We start from the raw sequence: 25,201 nt of genomic DNA, 5'->3' as shown, positions 1-25,201 counted from the left end.
TGCAACTTTCTATACTCTCGATTTGTGTTTGATTTGTAGATGATTGTGTATTGTAGTTTTGATGTTTCCTAATACTTATATAATTTGTCTTGTTTATGTTAAGATCCATTCCGTATTCTTGAGCGACCATGCGAGATACATATAATTAAAGATCGCAATACGATCAGACCGGATGCAAAACTAAGACTGTTTAATAAAAAAAGAAAATGTAAAGCTTAAAATTCATGAAGGAAATTGCAAAAATTCAATGATAAAAAAGTCTTAATAGATGTTTGAGTAAGTATTTGCGAAATCAATAAAATATCTGCGTATTTTTCATATCAGTTTATGTTTTATCGCAAGTTCTAGATAAATAAAATCTTGAACAAAGTTACAGGAATGGCATTTATCACACTACAATAAGAATTTAGTTATTTTCATCCGCTTCCGATTGTTTCATGATAAGATAGTATTTAGAACGTAAATTAAATTAAGGTAAGCATAAAAAACTTTTAATACGTATGCAAATTTATTTTTTTTTCTTTTTGAAAGGATCAAATACTATAGAAATTTTCAATGAACTTTGATATTTTTGATTCTTCAATATGCTTCTTTCATACTCTCTTAACCTTTCAGGAATAACGTGACATAAAGGTACACAAAATGTAACGTCGGACTAGCAATCCGCAAATCTAGAAAAGGTCCAAAAAACAAATATTTTTGGAAAAACGGTCTAAGAACTTGTTGATTTTTTAAATATATAATTAAAATAGACTCAAAAAAAAATTTGCACTCAGATTTATTATAACTTGTATTTAAACCCATGCTTTGAAAATAAAAGTTAAGAGATAGGTATATTTTTTTCACATTTTGAATACTATATATATATATATATATATATATATATATATATATATATATATATATATATATATATATATATATATATATCGGTTTCAAAACGTCTTGCGTCGTTGTCCGATGCCTAATTTCCACGAATTTCTATCATTCCATTGTTCTTCGGTCAAGTCTCGGGAGCTCATTGCCTTTGTTATTCCCTCCTTCCATGTTCTTTTTGGTCTTCCTCGTTTCTTACGATTTGGTGGTATCCATTTCATGGCGATTTTTGGTAGTCTTGTTTCTGGCATTCTTTGAACATGGCCATACCATATAAGTTGTTTCCTTTCTATGTCTGTTGCCAGTGATCCATCTACCCCCATCCGATTTCTTATTTCATCGTTTCTAATTCTGTCTGCTCTAGATATTCGAAGTGATCGTCTAAATACATCCATTTCTGTTGCTTCGAGTTTTCTTTTATTGCTTTCTGTTAGTCTCCATGTCTCTGTACCATAGGTTAAGCTGGTTTTTATGAGAGATTCATATATATTGTATTTTCGTCTTTTACCAATTTCTGAGCTCCAAAGAACTCCGTTAAGGCATCCAATTGTTCTACGGGCCTGGGTTATTCGTTTTCTAATTTCCCTATTGTCTGTGCCTGTGGTGTCGAAATCAATTCCTAGGTAGGTATATTCAGTGCAGAATGCAATTTCGGTTGTGTCCATCTGAATGTTGGATAGTTCTGCACCTATTGGGAGATATTTTGTTTTTTGTGTATTGAGTTCTAAACCCCACTTCTTGTATTCTTGCTGTAGTTTTCTGGCCATATATGTCAGGTCTTCTTTATCGTTGGCTATAAGGACTTGATCGTCTGCAAACTGTAGGGTATATAGGCAAGTTTCTCCCAGGTCAATGCCCATTCCTCTGCACTTTCTTTTCCACTGATACAGTGCTTTCGCCACGTAGATTTTAAACAATGTGGGGGATATGCAACACCCCTGCCGGAGTCCCTTGTTTACAGGAAATTTTTTTGAAAGTCTATTTCCAATTTTTATTCCCGACGTTGATCCTTCATAAAGCTGTTTAAGGGCGTTAATTACTGTGTGGTTAATGTTTGTTTCCTGCAAAACTTTCCATAGCTTTTTAGCGGGTACAGTATCATAGGCCTTCTGAAGGTCTATAAACATAAGGTGGGTTTCTTGATTGGTACTTGATCTTTTTTCTATTATTTGTTTCAAAACAAACACATTATCGGTGCAGCTCCTTCCCGCTCTAAAGCCAGATTGTTCCTCTTCTTCTTGTTCCTTATATTCTTGTTCGATAATGTCTCGAAGTATCCTTCCATATAGGCGACTTAAGGTACTGGTTACTGATATACCTCGATAGTTTGAGCAATCCAGTTTACTTCCCTTCTTATGTATAGATGATATGAAGGATACTTTCCACTCATGCGGGACTGGTGCACCGTTTAGATATTGGTTTATACACCAGGTTAATCGTTCAAACAGTTTGTTAGTGCCGCATTTGATTAGTTCTGCTGAAATTCCCTCCGGACCTGCAGCTCGACCATTTTTTAGTAGTTGTATCGTTTTTATGACAGTCCTCTCATCGATGTTTATCGTTTCTCCCTGTATGTGTATTTCAGTTGGAGACATTTCTCTATATTCCTCTCTGTTTTCTGTTAATAGATTTTCGTAATGTCGGATCCAGTTCTCTGTTGTTATTAATTGTATGTTTGTTTCTCTTTTTTCATTTGATTTAACTTTTGTCAGGAATTTCCACGTCTCTGAGCATTTTCTACCTCCCATATATGTGTCTATCTCTTTGCATTTTTTGTCCCACATTTCTCGTTTAGCTGTGTTTACTAGTTGTCGTGTTCTTTTTTTAATATCTTTGTATTCTTCTCTATCCAACTCCTGTTTTGTATTTAGCCATTTGTGGTATGCTTTTTTCTTCCGAAGTACTAGTTCTTCAATTTCTTGATTCCACCAAAGTTTTTTACTAGCGGAATTAGTTTTTAGTCCAATGGCCTCCTCTGCTGCTTCTTTGATGCTACTCGTTATGTTTTCGTAAATTTGTTCTACTGACTGGTCTTCTATATTATGTAGCAACTTTTCGTCTTTGAATACTATAAAACACAAAAACACAAATTAAACAAATACAAAACAACTATTTCTAAGAAATTAAACAAATACTAAATAAAAAAACAACAAACAATCTTCGCTGCTGTCTTCGAAAATACCATCCTGTAGGCAGTCAGAGCAAATGCATTTTGCGTGTTCTAAGCATACAAATTTTTGGCATTTTTGACAGGTATATCTGGTTGGCCTATTTTTTGTCTACTGCAGTAAAAAAAAGACCTCGAAAATTAGGTTGTGGATTTGGGGCTGGAACAATTTCTTCTTCAATACGGCAAATTTTTTTATTCTTAACCTAATTGATCTAGGAATACGTTTATTTAAAAATCGACCTTGCAGATGTTTCTTTACTAGTTTCATACCAAGAACTTGGTACCGTTTATTACAAATGAATTGATACCGGCTACATTCATTGCAAAATAAAAACTGACCATAGGCCATCGGCGAGTGGCTCGAGCTCAAGCAAGCAAGCAAGTTCATAAAATGTGTGCTTCATCAACTAGATCTACTCCTCCTTTGGATTTATTATAGTCAATAATTATTTCTCGCTTGCCCGTTAATTCGTCTAGCAAATCGTCGTGGTGCATCGTTGAGAGTAAAATAACGTTTTTGCTTTTTTTGCTCCGAGTACAGATTGAATATCAGTGGTGAAATTATGCACCCCTATCTCACTCCCCTTAAGATTTTGACTTGATCTGTATATTCTCCATCTATTCGGAGTACCGCTGATTGATTCCAATACAGGTTAGCTATTATTTTTAGGTCTCTTCCGTCAATCCCTGTCATCTTCAACACTTCCATCATTTGTTCATGCCTGACTCTATCGAAAGCTTTCTTGTAGTCAATCAGGCATGCAAAAACATCACATCTGACATCTCTACATTTCTGAAACAATACCTGCACGCTAAATAAAGCTTCCCTCGTACCAACGGCATTCACAAATCCAACTTGATTGGACGCAATTTATTCCTCAAATTTCGGGTAAATTCTTTTGTGGATGACTTTTAAAAACAGCTTAAGCAGATAGCTCATTAGGCTTATGGTCCTATAGTCTTCACAAACTTTTGCTCCTGGTTTCTTGGGCAATGGTACGAACTCCGATTTGAGACACTTTACTGTTATTTCTCGTGCCTTGTATATTTTATTAAATATTTCAGGTATTATTTTTATTTGTTTTGCATCTAATAGCTTCAGCACCCTTCCCACCCACAATACCCTTCATTTTTCTGACGGGTGCCGTTATTTCTTCTGGTATGATTTCACAACCTGAATTTTCTTCAAATGGTGGGTTCTTGTATTGTTGTAAGTGTTTTTTTTTTCTTTGGACTGAGGTGGAAAGATTCGTAAAATCGACTAGGGAAGGTGTCCCTAGTACTGTTGGATTCAACCAAAAGGACCAGAGACATACGCCGACGGCACGATGTCAAACTATGTGATAGAGGGCCCCCTTCGGACGTTCCTGCCAGGTCGCCTACTAACTAAAACTCTCTCTTCGACCCGTGGTATCCCTGGACGAGTTCATTAGCGAACGAAACATGGGGATACCACGCGCAGACTGGGTTAAAGGTGCCCTTAGGGCTATTTATTTTAGTTACAGCACTTACCTAAAAGCAGTAAGCGTGTAGGAAGGAGACCTAGTTCCCAAGCGGAGAAACTTGAGAGCTTAAAAAAGAGGGGTTACCGTAAAGGGTAACATTTGGTACATTTTTGTACAGAAAAGAAAAAGAAAGAAATAAAAAAAGAATGTTTATGTTTTTTTTTATTATTTATTTTTGTATTTGACCCCTCACCCAGCTTGTTCGGCTCTTTCTATTATAGTCTTCCTTTTCATGATACCTGTTATATGGTGGATTATATATTCAAAATTCTCTTTGCTGCTCATTGCAATCTGCATGATGTTTTTGGGCGCGATCGCGCCGAATCTATTCTGCAGCCTTTGTTGTATATATATATATATATATATATATATATATATATATATATATATATATATATATATATATATATATATATATATATATATCGGTTTCAAAACGTCTTGCGTCGTTGTCCGATGCCTAATTTCCACGAATTTCTATCATTCCATTGTTCTTCGGTCAAGTCTCGGGAGCTCATTGCCTTTGTTATTCCCTCCTTCCATGTTCTTTTTGGTCTTCCTCGTTTCTTACGATTTGGTGGTATCCATTTCATGGCGATTTTTGGTAGTCTTGTTTCTGGCATTCTTTGAACATGGCCATACCATATAAGTTGTTTGCTTTCTATGTCTGTTGCCAGTGATCCATCTACCCCCCTCCGATTTCTTATTTCATCGTTTCTAATTCTGTCTGCTCTAGATATTCGAAGTGATCGTCTAAATACATCCATTTCTGTTGCTTCGAGTTTTCTTTTATTGCTTTCTGTTAGTCTCCATGTCTCTGTACCATAGGTTAAGCTGGTTTTTATGAGAGATTCATATATATTGTATTTTCGTCTTTTACCAATTTCTGAGCTCCAGAGAACTCCATTAAGGCATCCAATTGTTCTACGGGCCTGGGTTATTCGTTTTCTAATTTCCCTATTGTCTGTGCCTGTGGTGTCGAAATCAATTCCTAGGTAGGTATATTCAGTGCAGAATGCAATTTCGGTTGTGTCCATCTGAATGTTGGATAGTTCTGCGCCTATTGGGAGATATTTTGTTTTTTGTGTATTGAGTTCTAAACCCCACTTCTTGTATTCTTCCTGTAGTTTTCTGGCCATATATGTCAGGTCTTCTTTATCGTTGGCTATAAGGACTTGATCGTCTGCAAACTGTAGGGTATATAGGCAAGGTCAATGCCCATTCCTCTGCACTTTCTTTTCCACTGATACAGTGCTTTCGCCACGTAGATTTTAAACAATGTGGGGGATATGCAACACCCCTGCCGGAGTCCCTTGTTTACAGGAAATTTTTTTTGTTCGTAGCCTTTGTTGTTCGTAGGCGAAAACATTGCACCGGAAGATGCAATGTTCCGCATCGTCCCTCTCGTCACACGAGGTGCATATGTCATCGTTGGTTTTTTTGATGCCATATGTGTAGGATCTGAAAGATCCATGACCGGTCAGGAACTGAGTAAAATAGTAATTTACTCTTTTAAATTTACAGTTGTACCATGCTACAACATCGGGGATAAGCGTTTTGGTCCAACGAGCCTTCGTGGTCTGTACCTCCCATTCTCTTTGCCATTCTATAAGCATGTTCACTCGTATGGTCCTTCTTACCTGAGGTAGGTGACCGTCATGGGCTTCATACAGCATTTGTCTTTCTTTGACAAGCAGGTGGATGGGGAGCGTTCCCGCAATCACCTGTAAGGCCAGCGTAGAAGTGGTTCGGTACGCGCTCACCACTTTTAAAAGGGGCTTCCTTTGGGCTCTTGTTATAATATCTTTGTACTTCTGGTATTTTAGTACGTTAATCCAGACGGGAGTTCCATATAGAAGGGTCGATTGCACTACTTGAAGGTACAATTTTCTCTTGTTGCTGCTGGGCCCTCCTATGTTGGGTATTATTCTTTGGATAGCTGCCGTCCGTTTATCCGCCTTCTTAACCACTCCTAACAGGTGTTTCGTATACCTCAGACCTCTGTCCAGGTCGATGCCTAAATACCTCGCGCAGTTCGTCGGCTCTAATTGGCTATTGCCTATTTGGAAAGTCAGGTCCGGCTCATTCCTTGGAGCTTTAAGGATGACCACGTCTGTCTTGTGGCCTGCGAGTTCGAGGTCATTATTTTTCATCCACCTGTTCACTTTCTCGCAGCATTCGTTTACAATTTCCACAAGGTCTCAGTGCCTGTCGTTAGTGACCAATATGGCAAGGTCATCTGCAAGTTGTAAGGTAGTGGAACAGTTTTTTCCAAGTATTCTTCTGTCCAGTCTATGTTTGCACCTCCTGTTTATTACGTCTATTCCATACCTTGAATCTATTAAGATGTAATCAATCTGACTCGTTGTTCTTCCATCAGGAGAGGTCCAGGTTACTCCGTGTATATTCTTGCTTCAAGCATACATTTATTGTTATTCAAAGTTTGTTGATAACATTGTATTAATATGAAGTATTATACGGGAGATATAGCTAGTAGAGATAGGTTGTTAAAGAAAACGTTTTAATAATATTTTTTCTTTTTCTTCGTACTACTTCCTTGATAGCGTTGTCCCTGACCATCTTCGGAGGACTTCTTATTAGATATCCATGTTATTAGTTCATCTGTTTTTGGCCTATATATGCCTCTTTATTCTTTGACCATTTGGTTTTTTTATCTTGTGCTATTTTTACTTTGTTCTGCTTTCCTATTCTAACGTATGGTCCTAAAGTTTTGGGAAAAATTTCACCTGTTCTGATTGAGAAGCAAAATGCATTTAACAAAGAAGGCCATGGAATTGAAATGTCATCAGTTATTGACATTTAATGAACAAAGCAGAATATTTTGGTTTGTGCTCTGCAAAATGTCTTATAAAATTGATATTCGTCGAGGTGTTTATAATATGGTTGGGCGAATGTCGAGACGAGATATTGTTAATATTTATTGAGATCAAAACATAAGCAAATCGACAATTTATCGCACAATCAAAGAATGTGAAGACGAGATACCATGTGTTAACTTGCGTAAAAGTGGCCGACCGCGGATTTTGAACCATATAAGAGAGGCAAGACTGATTGAAGCAGCTAAGAACAAAATTGGGGTCTCACAGCGAAAACTGGCCAGAAGATTTCATGTTAGAAAGACTACAGTATACAGGACCCTATCGAGTAACAATATTATCTACCGGAAAAGAAGGAAAGCTCCAAAATACACAGAGGATTAATTAGAGAGAATTCCGAGATGTTGCCGCGCGTTAAGGCGAGTGCATTTCGTCAACAAGTTGATCGTGATGGACGATGAAAAATATTTTACTTTGACCAACTCTGAGATGAAGGGTAATGATGGGTTTTACACAACCGATTACGAAAATGTACCTGATGAAATAAAATTCAAAAGTAAGAAAAAATTTGAGGACAAAATTTTGGTATGGTGTGCAATTTCTGAGGCTGGCTTTATCTCACAGCCCTACATTGGTGTTGTTCGAGGCGAAGCCTTAAACGCAAATATTTATATTCAAAGATGTCTCTCTAAATTGCTTCAGTTTGTGAACACACATCATGCAAATGATCAAATAGTCTTTTGGCCAGATCTTGCTTTATGTCATTACGCGAGGATCGCGTAATGACGCGAGAAAAAAAATATATTTCTCTTGGTTTCAGATTCTACTCGAAATATCTTAAATAAGATGGGGTTCCCATTAAAATTAAGTTTTTAGATATTCTTAAATAAATAAAACGGCTTACTTTATACCTCTAGTAAATATCGTGTATGGCCTTTTATTACAACATGCATTAAAGTTAGAGCATATTAGAAATCTGTTGGATTAAATGATTTATTTAGTGTGCGTAATGGGGGGAGCTTTTTGAGCCTAACGTATGATAAGCTTCAAAGCAGGATTATTGTCTTAATAGTTTTTCGACGTTTTACTGATAACTAATTAATAAAAAAAAATACTCTGTCAATATTTATTTTACATACATTATTTATTTTACATTCACAAAACTGTTATAATTGAACGTGTAGTGTAAATAATAAGTTAATTAACAAAAAAATGCACTGACGTCATTAATGCGGTAAAAACATACGTACCTTTATTTCAACACAAAATCCTGCTTTAAAAACACCCGCAGAAATTTTAATTAGAATGGTTCTTTTGTGTAAATTGCTTTAGTACAAATTAATGCCTAAAGTATGTAAAAATAAAAGGATAAAAGAACAAGAGTACCCTTCTTTTTATAACCATAACATCTAGAACAATGGTTTTTAAGACGAAAAACTGTATTTTTTAAGTGAAACAGGTAAATATTTTTTATTATTATTTGAAGACTCTTGCAGTGTCGACAGCCAAAGTGGCGATCATTATTAATAACGAAAAAACGCATTCTAATATTAGTATCAGCAAAGATAGTTACTCACAGGAAGAAAATCCTTAACAAATAGTAGTGTCCCTAGATTCAGACAGTATCGAAATGTAAATGAACAAAATTTATAATCTGGTTGATAGAGATGCTGATAATCTATGTGAATGCGCAATTCATACAAACTTCTGACAATTGCCGTGAAAACAAAATTTGGTAAAAACACGTGGCTATTATTCTTATGGATCTGGCATCCACGACAAGTCGCGTCCCAATGGCTAATAATGAACGACCTCTAAGTATACATGTTGTGAATAGGGTGTCACCAAATAATCGACGGCGGATCAACAGAGAATATGATATAGGGGCTAGAGCTAAGCCACTAATTGTGGATTTGTTAATTGAACGTGATACATGCTCGCACACATACACAAATAAAAAAAAGTACAAATCTCCACTATGCTTAATCAGCAAATCACCAGTTGAGCTGTTTAGTTGGCTAATTTGTTAACATTCCATAACACGTTTATTTGGTTGAACTTTTGAGTAATAAAAATTATTAATTTGTATGGGTGATTTAAATGTAAAGATAGGAAAAGGCCGAGTCGACAATATAATAGGTGATTATGGTTTAGGAATAAGGAATGCTAGAGGCGACAGATTGGCTCAATTTTGTCAAGAAGAAAACCTGGCGATTATGAACACATGGTTTCGATTACTACCCCGTAGACTTTATACCTGGAGGTCACCACAGGATAATGAACAAAATTGCATTCGAAAATAGATCGACTTTAACCAATTTAAGATTTAGAAATTCCATTGTAAGCGTTAAGACTTTTCTTGGAGCAGATGTCCCCTCAGACCATAACATTGACAGTTGAAGGAAAAAAGGATTCGTTTACATTAGAATTTTGTTAGAACTTGGTAAAAACCATTCCTCAAAGAAATGTCGATGCCATTAAAAATAAAGGGGATGTAACTCAGTGGTAAACTTTCACATTTTTGTTTTGTTAATATTAAATATTCTATGCGTTTTTTTAAATTTATTATTATTCTATTTAATCGATAGTTTGCATTACGTTATTTGCAAGAATTATAGTTAATTGATGGATTCGACCGTTACTTGATGGAAATTCATTTTATGTAACAATAAAACACTGAAAACTTTGTTTTCAAACTTCCACAAAATTTATTTTAATTTCTTATCACTACAGCTGTTTCGGCTGATTGCCTTTCTCAAGTGATCTGTTTTTGGTATGGGTTTACACTTTATAGTCTCTAATGGAATAGGTTGAGGAGGGGAGAACTGTTTGTCTCAAGCTGGTCATTCAGAATTATATCTGTGTTTTTTAATTTGTTGATTTCCATAGATTCTAACAAAGATAGCTTAAGGCCTTTATTTTGAATGTGGAGAATTTTAAATTCGTCATTAAAAGAATGATTATGATCTAGAAGGTGAAGTGCGTATGTAGAATCTGTTTTTCTATTATTGAAAGCCCTTTTATGTTCTGCTATTCGTTTATTAAAATTTCTACCTGTTTGACCAATGTAAGTTTTTGGGCAGTCGCCACATTTAAGTTTGTACACACCACTGTGTAAGTGTTTTTTATGTTGGCTCTTGTTGTTTTTAATATATTTGCCTAGGTTGTTATTTGTTCTGAAAGCTGGTGTTATTCCTTTCTTTTTTATGTGTTTGGCTATTTTTGTTGATATTTTGCCTGTATATGTAATCGAGCAGAAGGTACTGGGTTTTTTCTCTGGTGGTGGAAATACTAAGTTCAGGGCTTTCTTCTGTAGTTTTTGATTTAATATTTTATTAATTGTTTGTTCGTTGTATCCATTGTTTACTGCTATTTGCTTAATGATATTTAATTCTGTCTCAAAATTGTATTTTGACATAGGAATTGCTGTTAATCTATGTAACATACTATGATAGGCTGCCAGTTTATGTTGTGTGGGATGGGATGATGAATTGTGAATAGTCGTGTCAGTATGGGTAGGTTTATGAAATATGGAGAAGTCATGTTTGTTTTTAAGTCTGGTAATTTTTAAATCTAAAAAATTTATGGATTGATTTTGTTCTGTTTCTATTGTAAATTCAATATGACTATGAAGAGAATTAATATACGATAAAAATTGGTCGAGTTGCCTGTTAGTTCCTGTGAAACATACCAGTACATCGTCTACGTATCTCCACCAATATAAAAACTGTTTGAATATGGTGGAGATACGTAGACGATGTACTGGTATGTTTCACAGGAACTAACAGGCAACTCGACCAATTTTTATCGTATATTAATTCTCTTCATAGTCATATTGAATTTACAATAGAAACAGAACAAAATCAATCCATAAATTTTTTAGATTTAAAAATTACCAGACTTAAAAACAAACATGACTTCTCCATATTTCATAAACCTACCCATACTGACACGACTATTCACAATTCATCATCCCATCCCACACAACATAAACTGGCAGCCTATCATAGTATGTTACATAGATTAACAGCAATTCCTATGTCAAAATACAATTTTGAGACAGAATTAAATATCATTAAGCAAATAGCAGTAAACAATGGATACAACGAACAAACAATTAATAAAATATTAAATCAAAAACTACAGAAGAAAGCCCTGAACTTAGTATTTCCACCACCAGAGAAAAAACCCAGTACCTTCTGCTCGATTACATATACAGGCAAAATATCAACAAAAATAGCCAAACACATAAAAAAGAAAGGAATAACACCAGCTTTCAGAACAAATAACAACCTAGGCAAATATATTAAAAACAACAAGAGCCAACATAAAAAACACTTACACAGTGGTGTGTACAAACTTAAATGTGGCGACTGCCCAAAAACTTACATTGGTCAAACAGGTAGAAATTTTAATAAACGAATAGCAGAACATAAAAGGGCTTTCAATAATAGAAAAACAGATTCTACATACGCACTTCACCTTCTAGATCATAATCATTCTTTTAATGACGAATTTAAAATTCTCCACATTCAAAATAAAGGCCTTAAGCTATCTTTGTTAGAATCTATGGAAATCAACAAATTAAAAAACACAGATATAATTCTGAATGACCAGCTTGAGACAAACAGTTCTCCCCTCCTCAACCTATTCCATTAGAGACTATAAAGTGTAAACCCATACCAAAAACAGATCACTTGAGAAAGGCAATCAGCCGAAACAGCTGTAGTGATAAGAAATTAAAATAAATTTTGTGGAAGTTTGAAAACAAAGTTTTCAGTGTTTTATTGTTACAGAATTATAGTTGTTTGGGAAAGTATGTACTTACTATTTCTTTCTTATTTTTACATTTAATATTTTTCTGTTGCGGTACTGTAATGTTATCTAATTCAATACTGTATTCTAACGACTTTGGTGCAATAAACTTCTTGATAGCTTGAAGAGAAGAAGTATATTGCTGCAAATTACAAAGTAGATGCTGAAAAAGTTGCACCGTTCATCAAAAAATATTTAAAAGCTGCAGTTGCTACTGGATCATTGGTGCAAACAAAAGGAAAAGGCGCATCAGGATCTTTCAAGTTAGCGTCTACCTCATCGTCGTCTTCTGGATCTGCAAAGCCTAGTTCCGCAGAAAAAAAGAAAGCTGGAGGAACAACTAAACCGAAAAAAACTGCCGCCGCTGCCAAACGTTCTGCTGCAGGCGAAAAGGCAAAATCTGTAAAGAAAGTGACAAAGGCTAAAAAAGCCGAATCAAAGACAGAGAAAAAGCCGGCAAAGGCGAAGAAAGTTGAAAAGAAGTCAGCACCTAAAACTGCATCATCTTCATCCGCAGTTCCGACTTCTGCAGAGGCCAAAGTAAAAACACCAACAAAAGCGAAGAAATCAAGTAAAGGCAGTTCTACGAAAAAACCAAAGGCACCTAAGCCAAAGACCGCCAAGGCTGCTGCAAGTTCACCAAAAGCTGGAAAAGCTGCTGCTCCTAAGAAGAAAGAAATAGCAAGTACATGCTTTCCCAAACAATAGTATTATCCGGGTAATTGACTTTTAATCCATAATTCAAGGGCAAGAAATAAACAGATGTATTTAAAATACGTATATTTAAACAACAATTACAATTAAAAAAAAAATACTATCAATAACCTTAAAATTAAATCAACCAACGAATTTCTTACCAAGAATATAAATGGCGTTTTTTAAATTTTAATATATCAAAAACAAATGGATATGAAATCTTACATATCAATAATCAATAAATTAAAATTTTATGTACAATATATATGATTTAAAAATATTTTTCTTCTTTAAACTTCGAAAACTATTTTATTCTTTTCATTTTAGACATAACCAATGTCGGTTATTTCTATTAATTTGCTTTAGTATTATTTAAAACCACTTAAAAGTACACATTACAAAATAATACAACCAAAGTTCTTATAAAAGATAACAAAACGAAAGCGTGGACATAAGCTGGTAAGTAAATGTACAAACACGCAGCAAGCAATGCTAAAAATATTATACAAAACATTAAAAGAAGTTCAAATAGTAAAAAATGTCGATCAAAATATCAAATTTAAAAGAGTAAAATGATTAAATGTGGTAGATAGTGAAAATAGTGTTATTTCATCGACCAATAAATGGTCGATGAAATATAAGATAAAGCCAACCTATGGGAAAAACACGAAGGAGAAATCTGCCTGGTATCTTATTCAGGGAGCTTTCAAGGTTATGTTGACGCCTTGTAAAATTAAACACAAAATTTTAAAAGTTAATTACTTATTGACAAATAATTTTTTATCTGATCTTGTTTAACAAGTTATTTCCAAATTTTCGATTAATTTTATCTGGTATACAGATTGTATAAAACTCACTTCTATCATTTTATTTATTGATTTGTAAAAGTTTTTGACTCGTTTCGTATTTTCCGAAATAAAAATAGAATTTTAATAAACGTGCTGTTTTTGCAGAACTGGCTGTGGTATACTTGTTAATGTTGAGCATAGATATTAACAGTTAGATAAATTTCTATAAGTAATTTATCCAAGTGTTACACTTCTGGTAGTAAAATAATTTTTACCTTCAAAAATGTTTTTATCTGCCGAAAACTTTCAAAAAAGGAGGTTTTATCTAACTAATACAATTTGAATGTAGTTAGTAAGAAATTAGAATCCACCCAGAGTGGACGCTGCTTTCATTGTAAAATTGTAAAGAAATATTGCTCGAAAATGTTCTCGGCTAGGATCCATTTTTCGAAGGACTTGCTAATTTCAAACATTCACTGTATCTACACGAGTTGTTATATCGCAATGAAACTCACGATTTATGTCAACAAAAGATTGAGGTTACATTTGTGTCGGAAGGTTTTATTGGTGGCGCCCTCTGAGCGGCTGTGTGCAAAACTAAAAAGGTAAACCTCGTATATAAAATGGATGAACAGAAAGAACATGTTTCTTTAGATTAAGTGTAACTGAAATTAAAATAAAGAAATGTATTTGAACTTTCCAGAACAAGCCTCTGGAGAGTTTTGAGACAGATCGGGCTGAAGTTCAAAAAGGAAGACAGTAGAAAGGCTTTGTGTGAAAGATCTAGTGTCTAACAGATAAAATGTTTATATTTAAGTATAAATAGATACCTTTTTAATGGTAAGTGAAAATTCTAAAAAATCGCAATTTTCACAATAAATTGTTAATAATAAAAAACCACGCCGAAATTTCTGCAGAAAACGTATAGGTTTATTTACGACAGGTACAATATATATTATCGGAAAAATATATAAACTAACTAATATATAAATACTGGGATGTAGGGTTGTGTTTTAGAGGTAGTACCTTTTATTGGAATGACCACATCGAGCGTCATGAACGGGTGATGGTTCTTGATAACTGGTCCTCATAAGACACCTAACTCCCACTTATGACTCCACGTGCCACACCCCGGGCAACTGGCAACAGATATGGCAAAAAATTTCACCGAGTGATTGCCGGTATAAGCAGTCCCCCACTTACTGACCAACGGGCCTAGGAGTTAGGGCACCTTTTTGTTCTGGGGTTGACAAATCGACCCCGAAGGTGGATGAACCAAAATTTGGCCAACGGCATAAAGATGTAGAAGGTAAAGGGAAACCACTACATTAACGATCCCTACGGATATCCCTGGAATAATTATCTTATATGTCGGACAAAATTGAAGCAAAGGCCCTCAGTCCCGGGCAGACTTTAGATGGTCCGAGGGTGCTAAAAATCCCCGGGTTCGACTTCAAGATGTTATTCATAAAGTAGCGACATGGAACGTCAATAGTTTGTGCATCCCAGGAAAGTTACATAACCTGCTCAAAGCAATGCGGCGCCTAGAAGTGAAAACAATGGGTGTAAGTGAATTGAGGTGGTCTGGCTCAGGTATTTCTCAACTTTACAGTGTACTATAGTACCGGTAGCGACGCCACAGATAACTACCACAGGCATGGAGTTGCAATAGTGCTTGATAATAGAATTGCGATGTCTGTTATAGATTACATACCCGTTTCAAACAGAGTAATCATAGTGAAGTTAGCCGGTCAACCTATTAATATAAATCTAATCCAAGTTTACGCACCCACATCTGATAAACCGGAAATTGAAGTTTTAGATTTCTATAAAGACATAACGATATCAACATCATAATGGGCGATTTTAATGCCAAAGTCGGTAGGGGTAGATGTGGTAATGCGGTTGGTGATTTCGGTCTGGGTAACAAAAATGAGCGAGGAGAGTATATAAAAAGAGTGGACATTGGCCACATTCCAACGGATTGGCTTTATTCAACCTTTATAATGATCCCTAAATCACAAAGAGTGACAAAATGCAAAGACCACAGACTGATAAGTTTAATGAGCCATTTGCTTAAGGTGTTTCTTCGCATCCTTCACACAAGAATCTTCAGAAAGCTGGAAGATCTAAGCGGTGAGACACAATTTTGTTTCAAATTTGGTATTATGCTTGAATACGCTTGTACAAATTGCATGGATCAACGAAAGGATATAGTCATAATATTCCTCGATTATGAAAAAGCGTTTGACACCGTAAAACATGACGCAATGATAAAAATGCTACACAAATGCTAACATTGACGAGAAAGATATAAGAGTTATCCAGAATCTCTATTGAATTCAAAAAGCACAAGTGAGACTAAACAAATCAACCAACACAGAAGAATTTAAAATTTTAAGAGGGGTGCGACAGGGGTGTGTTTTGTCTCCTATGCTCCTCAATCTCTATGTAGAACATTTTTGCAGAGGCAGTGGAAGGATCTGAGTGTGGAATAAAGGTAAACGGGTTTCCGATAAATAACATTCGTTACGCCGACGACACCGCGATAATAACAGACAAAGAACATGATATGCAGTTGATGTTAAATAAAATAAACACCGTAGGAAAAGTATATGGCTTGAAGATAAATGCTGGAAAAACTAAATGCATGGCAATAAGAAAAAACGCACTTTTAAGAATACAACTGCAAGTAGATAATGCTCCAATCGATCAAGTGAAAACATTTAAATACTTGGGAATGATGATGAATGACCAATGGGATCCTCAACAAGAAATAAATTGCCGTACCGAACAAGCAAGACAAGCTTTTATCAAATTTAAACCGCTACTATGTAACCGCAATCTTTCCTTCAATCTCCGCTACAGGATGGTTAAATGCTATGTATGGTCCATATTGTTATACGGCATGGAAACATGGACGTTAAGAGTACCTTCCATTATTAAGTTGGAGGCCTTCGAAATGTGGACGTTGCGAAGAATGTTCCGCATACCATGGACAGATGGGGTGAGAAACGAGGAAGTCTTAAGAAAGGCAAATACTGAGAGAGAACTACTCAATTTGATCAAGGTACGAAAAATTGGATACCTCGGCCATATTCTGAGAGGAAAAAAAAACGCAACCCCTCAACTAATCATCCAGGGAAAATTGAAGGCAAGAGAGGAGTAGGTCGCAAACAAATGCCGTGGCTACGGAACATAAAGAACTGGACAGGCATAAATAATATTGGCGATCTTTTGCATGCCGCAAAAGACAGACGTCTGGCCTTAAGATAATTCGCCAACGCACTATAGGTGCACGGCACTATAAGAACAAGAAGATATAAATACTATAAAATATTTATATATTATATCCCAATTTTTATAGAAGCTTGGCTTGAAAAAAAAACAAGAAATGTCAAACGAATATCAATTTAGAAGGAGAAGAGTGCAGGCCAAAGACAAAGATGACTGAAAGTAGTAAAGAAAAAAGAATTAGAAGAAATTAACGAGGCAGACCGGAAAGAAAACGCGGGTGGCCGGAAGTAATCACAAAAGATAACAACGAATTTTGAACACAGAAAAAATGTAGTATTCTAACAAACATGTGAATAAACACATTCAATAACATTTTGCTATTCAATTTGTCAATGTTTTTTCTTAAAATTTATCTCCCATACTTAAAAATTAGCTGTATTTCTCTACAACAATTGTATTGAATTTAATAAAAACTTTTTAGCATTGCTGTACATATTAAATAATTTATTAATAATCTTTTGTTGCTGAGCCTTTTGTCGTATACAATATACCACACCAGCCTATTTCTTTATTTTGCAGGAATAATATTTACCAGTGCTCCGGCTTCATGATGATTAAAAAACTGATTATAGTCGATTATATATCCAAATTGTCTTCCTTTAAAATTATATTAAAACTAAAAACGCTCGATCAGTACCTATACACAAACAGTAAAAGAAAAGAACACAAACAACTGATATAAATATTGCGATGCTAATGAAGACAATATCGTTACAAAACACGTAAAATAACCATTTTTTGGTACATTTTACATAGTAAAATTGATTTTGTAGTAAAACGCCATTACATATTTAAAATCGTCCTCTCTATTTTTGTGCTGCCCTTCTCTTAGCCTGCTCAAGAAGGTTTTCCATACTCTGAAACAAAAGAAAAATATTTGTATGAAATAATTTATTAATTGCAATTGAATGTAAATTATTTTACAATGGGTAAACTATTAATAGGATCTACTAACTCATTCCAGTCATATAAAAACAAGAAATGTAGAAAAGATTGAAAGTACAAGAAGTATAGCCAGCTGGTTCCTAAAAAAACTGATAAGACAGTAAAATTTGATCATTTTGAGCAGTGTATTTGATTGGTCTGACATTATATTAGGTTTGTTCCAACTTGATGTTTTGTAGTATTCTTGAATCATGCGTGTATTGGTACATAAACGATGAATTGCGCATGTCCAGTTCTGAATAGTTTTGGAATTGGATACCAGTTGGAACGCTTGTAAAACTGTTGTTCTTCTTTTTTATTTTATAACCTTTATCTCATAGTTACTTGGCCTCCAATCCTCGTATAAAACTGTTTATATTTGAGTAATTTTGATCGTTTAAAAATTAAAAATTTGAGAGAAGACCAATCATGGATACAAGTCGTAAGTATAGTTTAAGTATAATTATTTTGTTATATTTACAAAGTTTTTCTTGTAGCGGAAATAATGGAGTTTCTTGCTTTTAACGCAGTTAAACCAATCATCATCATCATCCAGCCTCAAGAGTCCACTGCTGAACATAGGCCTCTTCCTCATGTTTCCAACCCCGTCTATCTTGCGCCGCTCTCATCCAGTTTTTATTGAGTCTTCTTAAATCGTCAGTCCATCTTGTAGGTGGTCGACCGACGCTTCTCTCGTCTTCCCTTGGCCTCCATTCCAATAACCTCTTTGTCCATCGCCCATCTGTCATTCTGGCTATGTGTCCTGCCCATCTCCATTTTAGTCTGGCTATCTTCTCGATGATGTCAGTCACTCCGGTTCTTCTCCTGATGTCTTCGTTGGTTATTCTGTCTCGCAGAGTTATTCCTAACATGGACCGCTCCATTCTTCTCTGCGTGACTCTCAGTTTGGTAGCTGCTGCTTTTGTTAAGGTAAGTGTTTCTGCTGCGTACGTCAAGACTGGGAGGACGCACTGATCAAATACCTTTCTCTTTAGGCATGTGGGCAGCTCACTTTTAAAAGTTTCTCTCAGTTTTCCAAATGCTGCCCACCCAAGACCGATTCTTCTCTTCAGTTCATGAGTCTGGTTATCCCTGCCAATCATAATTTCATGTCTCAGGTATTTATATCTATCTACGAGTTCTATTTCTTTCCCACCAATACTGATGTTCTGGTTGGGTAATAAATTGGTCATGATTTTTGTTTTCGAGATATTTATATTTAAACCTACACTTTCTGTAGCCACAACGAGTTCCTGTACCATCTCTCTTGCCATACCTAGATCTTCAGCTATTATAAGTATATCATCGGCGAAACGTAAGTTGTTTAGATAAGTTAGATAGTTAAACCAATAAATATGTCCAATGAATTAGTTTTAACACAGAGATTGCTACCATCCACACCCAAATCTGAATTTAAATGGACAACTATCCAAACTAAAATATTTTATATATATATATATATATATATATATATATATATATATATATATATATATATATATATATATAATAATAATAAATATAAGGATAAAGTAGGTACTTTACAGATAAAATCTAACAAACATTTATGGAAGATTATAGCTCAGGAATTAAAAACTACAATACCAGAAGTTTCTGAAGAAAACTGCCACAATAGATGGAGAGTGATAGAACGAAACTATAAAAAATATATTGATAATCAAAAAGCCACCGGTCGTGGAAAAAAATATTTTGAATATTTGGAAGAGATGGACCATATATTTGGCAAAAAAATCTATTCATCCTGAGTTAGTGTTGTCTAACGTTGAAAATAATGAATTAAATGCAGAAAAACAGTTTGTAGAGTTATTTATTATGACATACAAATAATAAAATAAACAAACAAACAAACAACAAATTGATTACATATGTTAATTATTTTGAATTCCTGCATTTTATAAAGAGTATACAGGGTGGTCCTTAAGTAATTGTACAAAAAGAAACAGTAGATTCTACACTTTAAGATATTACGATTTAAGCCAAATTGCTTTAATAAAATGTTGATATTAGGGAAGATAAAGGGTGTTAAATTGCAAATATAAAATTATATTTTTCTCTATAACTTTCATATTTGTAAACATTTATGTACAAAAATTTACAACTGGGTACTTTTAAATATGAGAAAGTATAATTTGATGCATACTTTCCTATAGCTGATAGGGGGCGCCACATATGCCACATATGTGGCATAAATTTGCACTTAACTTTTTTGCTCTTTAAGTTATCTGTATTTATGATAAACGTCATAACAATAGTACGTGGTAGATGAAATTATTAAGTCTTCAGGCTGATGTATGATTAGATTGCCCCCTTATGACATATATCACATACGGACATAAAATAAATTTTTACATAAAATCATATTGCAACGCAGCAGATTTGATTTTGGTTCAAAGCACGTAATGATTTGGAAATTAATCATTCGACGGGATTGATTTTAAATAGCGCGAATGAAATCAAGAAGTTTGTTTACTTAAAATGGTTGACAAAACCGAAAAAAACATTGATCAGCAATCACTACATCGTTGTATGCAGCATGCCTCGTAATACAGATGATTCATGTGTATACATGAATTGTTATTGTTTTTGAATCGTCTTTTCAGAAGACTTCTTCTTAAAGTGCCTATCCGTTCCGGATGTTGGAGATCATCACGGCTATCTTTATTTTATTTATTGCAGCGCGGAACAGTTCAGTGGTAGTCGTGTTATACCACTTTCGTAAATTTTGAAGCCAGGAAATGCGTCTTCTTCCCGGTCCCCTCTTACCTCTCTTACCTTTCAGAAGACGATAATTAAAATTCCGAAATTTCTATTTGATATGATTTTTCAGACTAGTTGGTCACACTATTCATACTACATAATAATAAATTGTAAATATCATAACTCCATTATTACAGTGACAACTAGAATTAAGTTTTCAATATGTATACTCGACCAACTCGACATCGAGTTTTTTAAATGAAATTTTTATTTTGCGAGAAAAATTAAGAGATCAATACAAACAATATAAGCAAGAATATACATAACATTCATCAATAATAATGCAAGTAAAAAAAAGTGATTTAGCAGTTAATTTTGCATGCTGATCACGAATCCGGTGTCAGATTTGCTCTATCTTGACGTTTTATGCGCGTTTCGGGTCACTTCCGGTGTCGGATCGCAACATATTTAGATTCGTCTCGACGAGACCTTTCGATCCATATATACATTGTGGGGTCTAAAACTTAAAGTAAATTTTAACTTCCGGTCATCTCAAAACCGGAAGTGAATTTTTGTACCAAAAGTATATCTTGACAAGCTCATACGTAATACTAATAATATTCCGAAAAAATATTTTAATTATCTAATATGGTTTTTGAGTAAAGTGGTGGACAAGAAAAGGGCTTAGCGTTTTAGTATATAAGATTATGGGTTTTACCGCAATAATTGCGATAATTATATCTCTCTTCTTGACCTAGTTTAAATCGAGCTTGTGATGTTGGGAACTGCAACTGGTAATCAGCCCATGGCGTTCACGTGATAATTCTATCTGTTCGGCGGCTTAATAGTAGGGACCACTACCGGCATAGATCTGTTCGATGAACTAAAGTCTGTGTTGGAAAATTATTAAATTTTATTAGAAAAAGCAAAGAAAAACATTTTTTTCTACGCGTGATTCTGGGTTAACCGATGTTTTCTGTTTTACCTCCTACAACGGGAGTTCTAGGGGGAAGCCCGGAAATAGGAATGGTAAACTTCTTTAGGGTCCCAAAATTGACATTCTCAGTTTATTTTTTCTCAGAAAATTTAGTTTGTTGGTATAATTTTTAGAGGTTCAGTGGCAATTTAGTCTTTGAGGACTATTAGAGATAATTAGAGATGACTGATTAGAGGGATAAAACAGTGGGTAAAATGTCTTGAGCCAAGCGATTGAGCTATTTGAGAAACAATCTTTTTTGATCTCTTGTTTTGCAGAATTGTGTTCATGGAAACCAAACTTTCTTCGTAACTAAATTGGGTATTACTTATAAACTAACCTGTATTATTAAATAATTATTTAACCACAATTAACTCACAATTCTCACGGTATTTAAACTATACTTCTGTCTAATATTCAAAACAAGTCCCACATTATTGTCCTATACACATTCTTTTTTTTGTAACACTAGGATATATAATACTAATAATTAGGCATAATTAAGATTACAATGGATTACATAAATATGGTAGTAAAGTATGATTATAGCAGTTATAGTTTTAGTAAAGATTGATTACACTTAATTAAAAACATCAATACAAAATATGTTAGATTTACAAACTTGTTTTATTTATTAACACGTAAAGTGCCGCAATGGAAATCATATTAAACTGTCCATATTGGCCGGCTAAGTTTTTTAATTTATTTGAAACTTTTTTATTATTTTAAACATATGAATAACTTATTTTATTAAATATTTTTTTTTATCTGGTATCTACTAATATAGACCACACAATTGAGTCAGTAATAGCACAACATATGGACTATATTGATGATGAATCTGAACCCTCGCCAATAATAAATTTTGAATGGGGCCAGGTAACAGGAAATTTTTTGAAAAATATTCCTGTTACTATAAATGATTCAGGAATCAAGGCAACTGTTTACGAATAATATGAACAGACTCCATATTTTTTTTACAAAATGATGATAACAGATGTAATTATTAAATTATTTGTTCGGGAAACCAATATCTATGCACATCAACAAAAAGCTAAAAATACCTCTAAACACTCTCGAGTTCAAACTTGGAAAGACACTACGGAGAATGAAATGGAAGCATTTCTACGATGCCTTATGTGGATGGGATTAGTTCAGCTTCCTTCCCTTTCTGCCTACTAGTCAAAAAAAAAGTTTGTATCAAAATTTAAAACATGTTTTGTCTAGAAACCGCTTTTAAGTTTTGTTAACAATGTGGCATTTTACGAACAACGAACAAGTGAATATGGACTACAGGCTACATAAAATCGGTTCCTTACTATCAAAGTTATAGGAAACTTTTCAAGCTTCCATAGTACCTGGTGAATATATTGTTATAGATGAGACACTTGTTCCTTTCAAAGGAAAGCTGAAGTTTAAGCAATATATCTCGAATAAACAATTTAAAATTGGAATTAAACTTTTTAAACTGTGTTTGGAGGGGGGTTATTTATATGACCTAAAAGTTTACTGTGGAAGAGAAAAAGAGGTTTCAGAAGAGCATTCTGTTCCATCTCAGGTTGTTCTGAACTTAACCAGAGACTTGCTAAACAGCGGAAGAACCACTGTAGTGGACAATTATTACAGATCAGTAGAATTGGCACATAAATTGCTAGAGAATAATACCCATATAATTGGAACTCTTCGTAGCAACAGAAAATTAAACCCAAAAAATGTTTTGCAAGCCAAATTAAAACGTCGAGAAGTTATTGCAGAAGAAAGCAATACTAGCATATTTGTAGAAAAATGGAAGGACGCGAGGGATGTCCTTATGCTAAACACAAAATTTTTACCGAAAATGGTGGTGGTCAACAGACGTTCAGGTGAATTGTTGAAACCCAAAAGTGTGCTGGAATACAACAAACATAAGGCCTATATTGATTTATCAAATAACTTTATTATTTGTGAATGTGGAGAATTAGGATCCGCAGAACATACGATATTAGATTGTAAATAAAAAAAAAAGAAATAGATTATTTTATAGATCAAATTTATATTACACAATATATAAGAAGACCTTTTAATCTACAAGCTTTGATTGCTACTAAAGATAAAAGTATCTATGAGATCCTAATTAAACACATTATTAATATAAAACTAAAATTGTGAAATTTTATTGTGAAAGGTAAAATATGAAAATAAAAAAAAAATAAAAAAAAAATAAATAATTAAAAAAAAAAATAAATAAAAAAAATAAATAATTAAAAAAAATAAATAAAAAAAAATTAAATAAAAAAAAAATAATAAAATAAAAACACACACACAAAGAGGACCTAAACCTCCGAGGTGTTGAACCGGGTTTATGCCCTAGCGGTTTGTTAAAAAAAATTATATAATTTAATAGTTATTAGTAGGTAGTATTAATATTTAGTATAGCATGTAGTACTTTTTGTCTAATTCTTAAACAAAAAAAAACGCTCACTAAAATATATATCTAGGTACCTGTATAATAGATGTATGAATTACTATTGTAAATCATTATTATCAAATAGGTTATAAATAGTCATAAATATAATGAGTATAAGAGATATATTATAAGAGTAATTTTAGTTCGGCTAATGGATTAAGTCCACAGTCAAAAGAAACCAACAGCACACACACACACAAAAACATTTTTTTTTGTTACTGTAAAATTGTTTTCAGATCATATGAAATCATATAATTCATCTCTACGTAGAAGAGTTAAATGGTATAGGAAGTTGGCAATCGAGCTTGTTATGGGCGCTGCTATTGTGAATTCCTATTTATTACATCAAAAAGTAACCAATAGCAAAATGACCATCACAGAATTTCGTGAGGAAGTCATAAAGGGTAAAATGTGTATTTAAAAAAAATGATATTATTATAATAAGTACGTATAAGTATATATGTACGTTTTAGGACTTACAAAACTTGATACCTGTCCGACTGTCGACTATTCGATTTAAACAGATCAACACGAGCTTATAGCAACCGAAAAAAGATCCTGTTCCATGTGCTACGCAGAACTGTCAATAAAATCGGGAAGAACAGTTGCCAAAAACAAAACCCCGAAAACAAAACCGTATTGTAATAAGTGTTCGAAATCTTATTGTTTACCTTGTTATTTTAAAAAACATGCATCTACCTCAAAATAAAGATTTCTGAAATGCTAAAATATTAAATTTTTTTAATTGTAAAAAATCCTATCGTATAATTCTCTGACACCCAAACCAATTCATGGTCCATATTGTCCAATACATGCTCTCACCGCTAACATATATCTTAAACGGATCTGTCTAACAAACGCAGTAAGACGCGGCTAGAAGTGTGAATTGACCTGTCGGACATCATGTGTCCCCCACGGCCACATGCATGGAAAACAATATATGCAAATGGGGGACAACGTTTGTCCCCGTTGGTACTTTACGTGTTAAGTAGTTACCATTTTAAAGTATTTATTAATAATTACTAGATTTGGACAAAAAAATTGTACTAAAATTAGTTTGCCAAGGAAACAAAGTACTTATAGCGATAAATGAGTTTTTTCACTACTCCCAAATATGGAAACCGCTCCTGCAGAATATTATGTACGGAATGTT

The 25,201-nt window shown here is 34.0% G+C and overlaps 2 protein-coding genes and 1 long non-coding RNA gene across 3 annotated transcripts in view; 2 read left to right on the top strand and 1 right to left on the bottom strand.

Annotated features, from left to right (window-relative positions):
* Positions 1–393: 393 nt before the first annotated feature.
* Positions 394–24,801, top strand: LOC140437510 (uncharacterized). Its single transcript, XR_011950385.1, has 3 exons — positions 394–474; positions 24,285–24,452; positions 24,522–24,801. It is a non-coding gene; the product is annotated as an uncharacterized lncRNA (long non-coding RNA).
* Positions 6,778–15,544, top strand: LOC140437919 (uncharacterized). The gene is made up of 3 exons (XM_072527708.1): positions 6,778–6,804; positions 12,324–12,888; positions 15,300–15,544. Exons 1-3 carry the CDS (start codon positions 6,778–6,780, stop codon positions 15,542–15,544), a joined length of 837 nt encoding a protein of 278 aa, XP_072383809.1.
* The window catches only part of Pof (RNA binding domain-containing protein painting of fourth), an 86,346-nt gene continuing 74,134 nt past the window's right edge, over positions 12,990–25,201 (bottom strand). Inside the window, exon 11 of the mRNA XM_072527079.1 lies at positions 12,990–17,841. Within this exon, the coding sequence (XP_072383180.1) occupies positions 17,791–17,841 (51 nt within the window). The 3' untranslated portion in view covers positions 12,990–17,790. The remainder of the gene's footprint in view (positions 17,842–25,201) is intronic.

Source organism: Diabrotica undecimpunctata, chromosome 3, assembly GCF_040954645.1.
Source record: "Diabrotica undecimpunctata isolate CICGRU chromosome 3, icDiaUnde3, whole genome shotgun sequence".
Taxonomy (NCBI): Eukaryota; Metazoa; Arthropoda; class Insecta; order Coleoptera; family Chrysomelidae; genus Diabrotica; species Diabrotica undecimpunctata.
The sequence above is the reverse complement of the archived record's forward strand: the minus strand, read 5'-3'. Positions and strand labels throughout refer to the sequence as shown.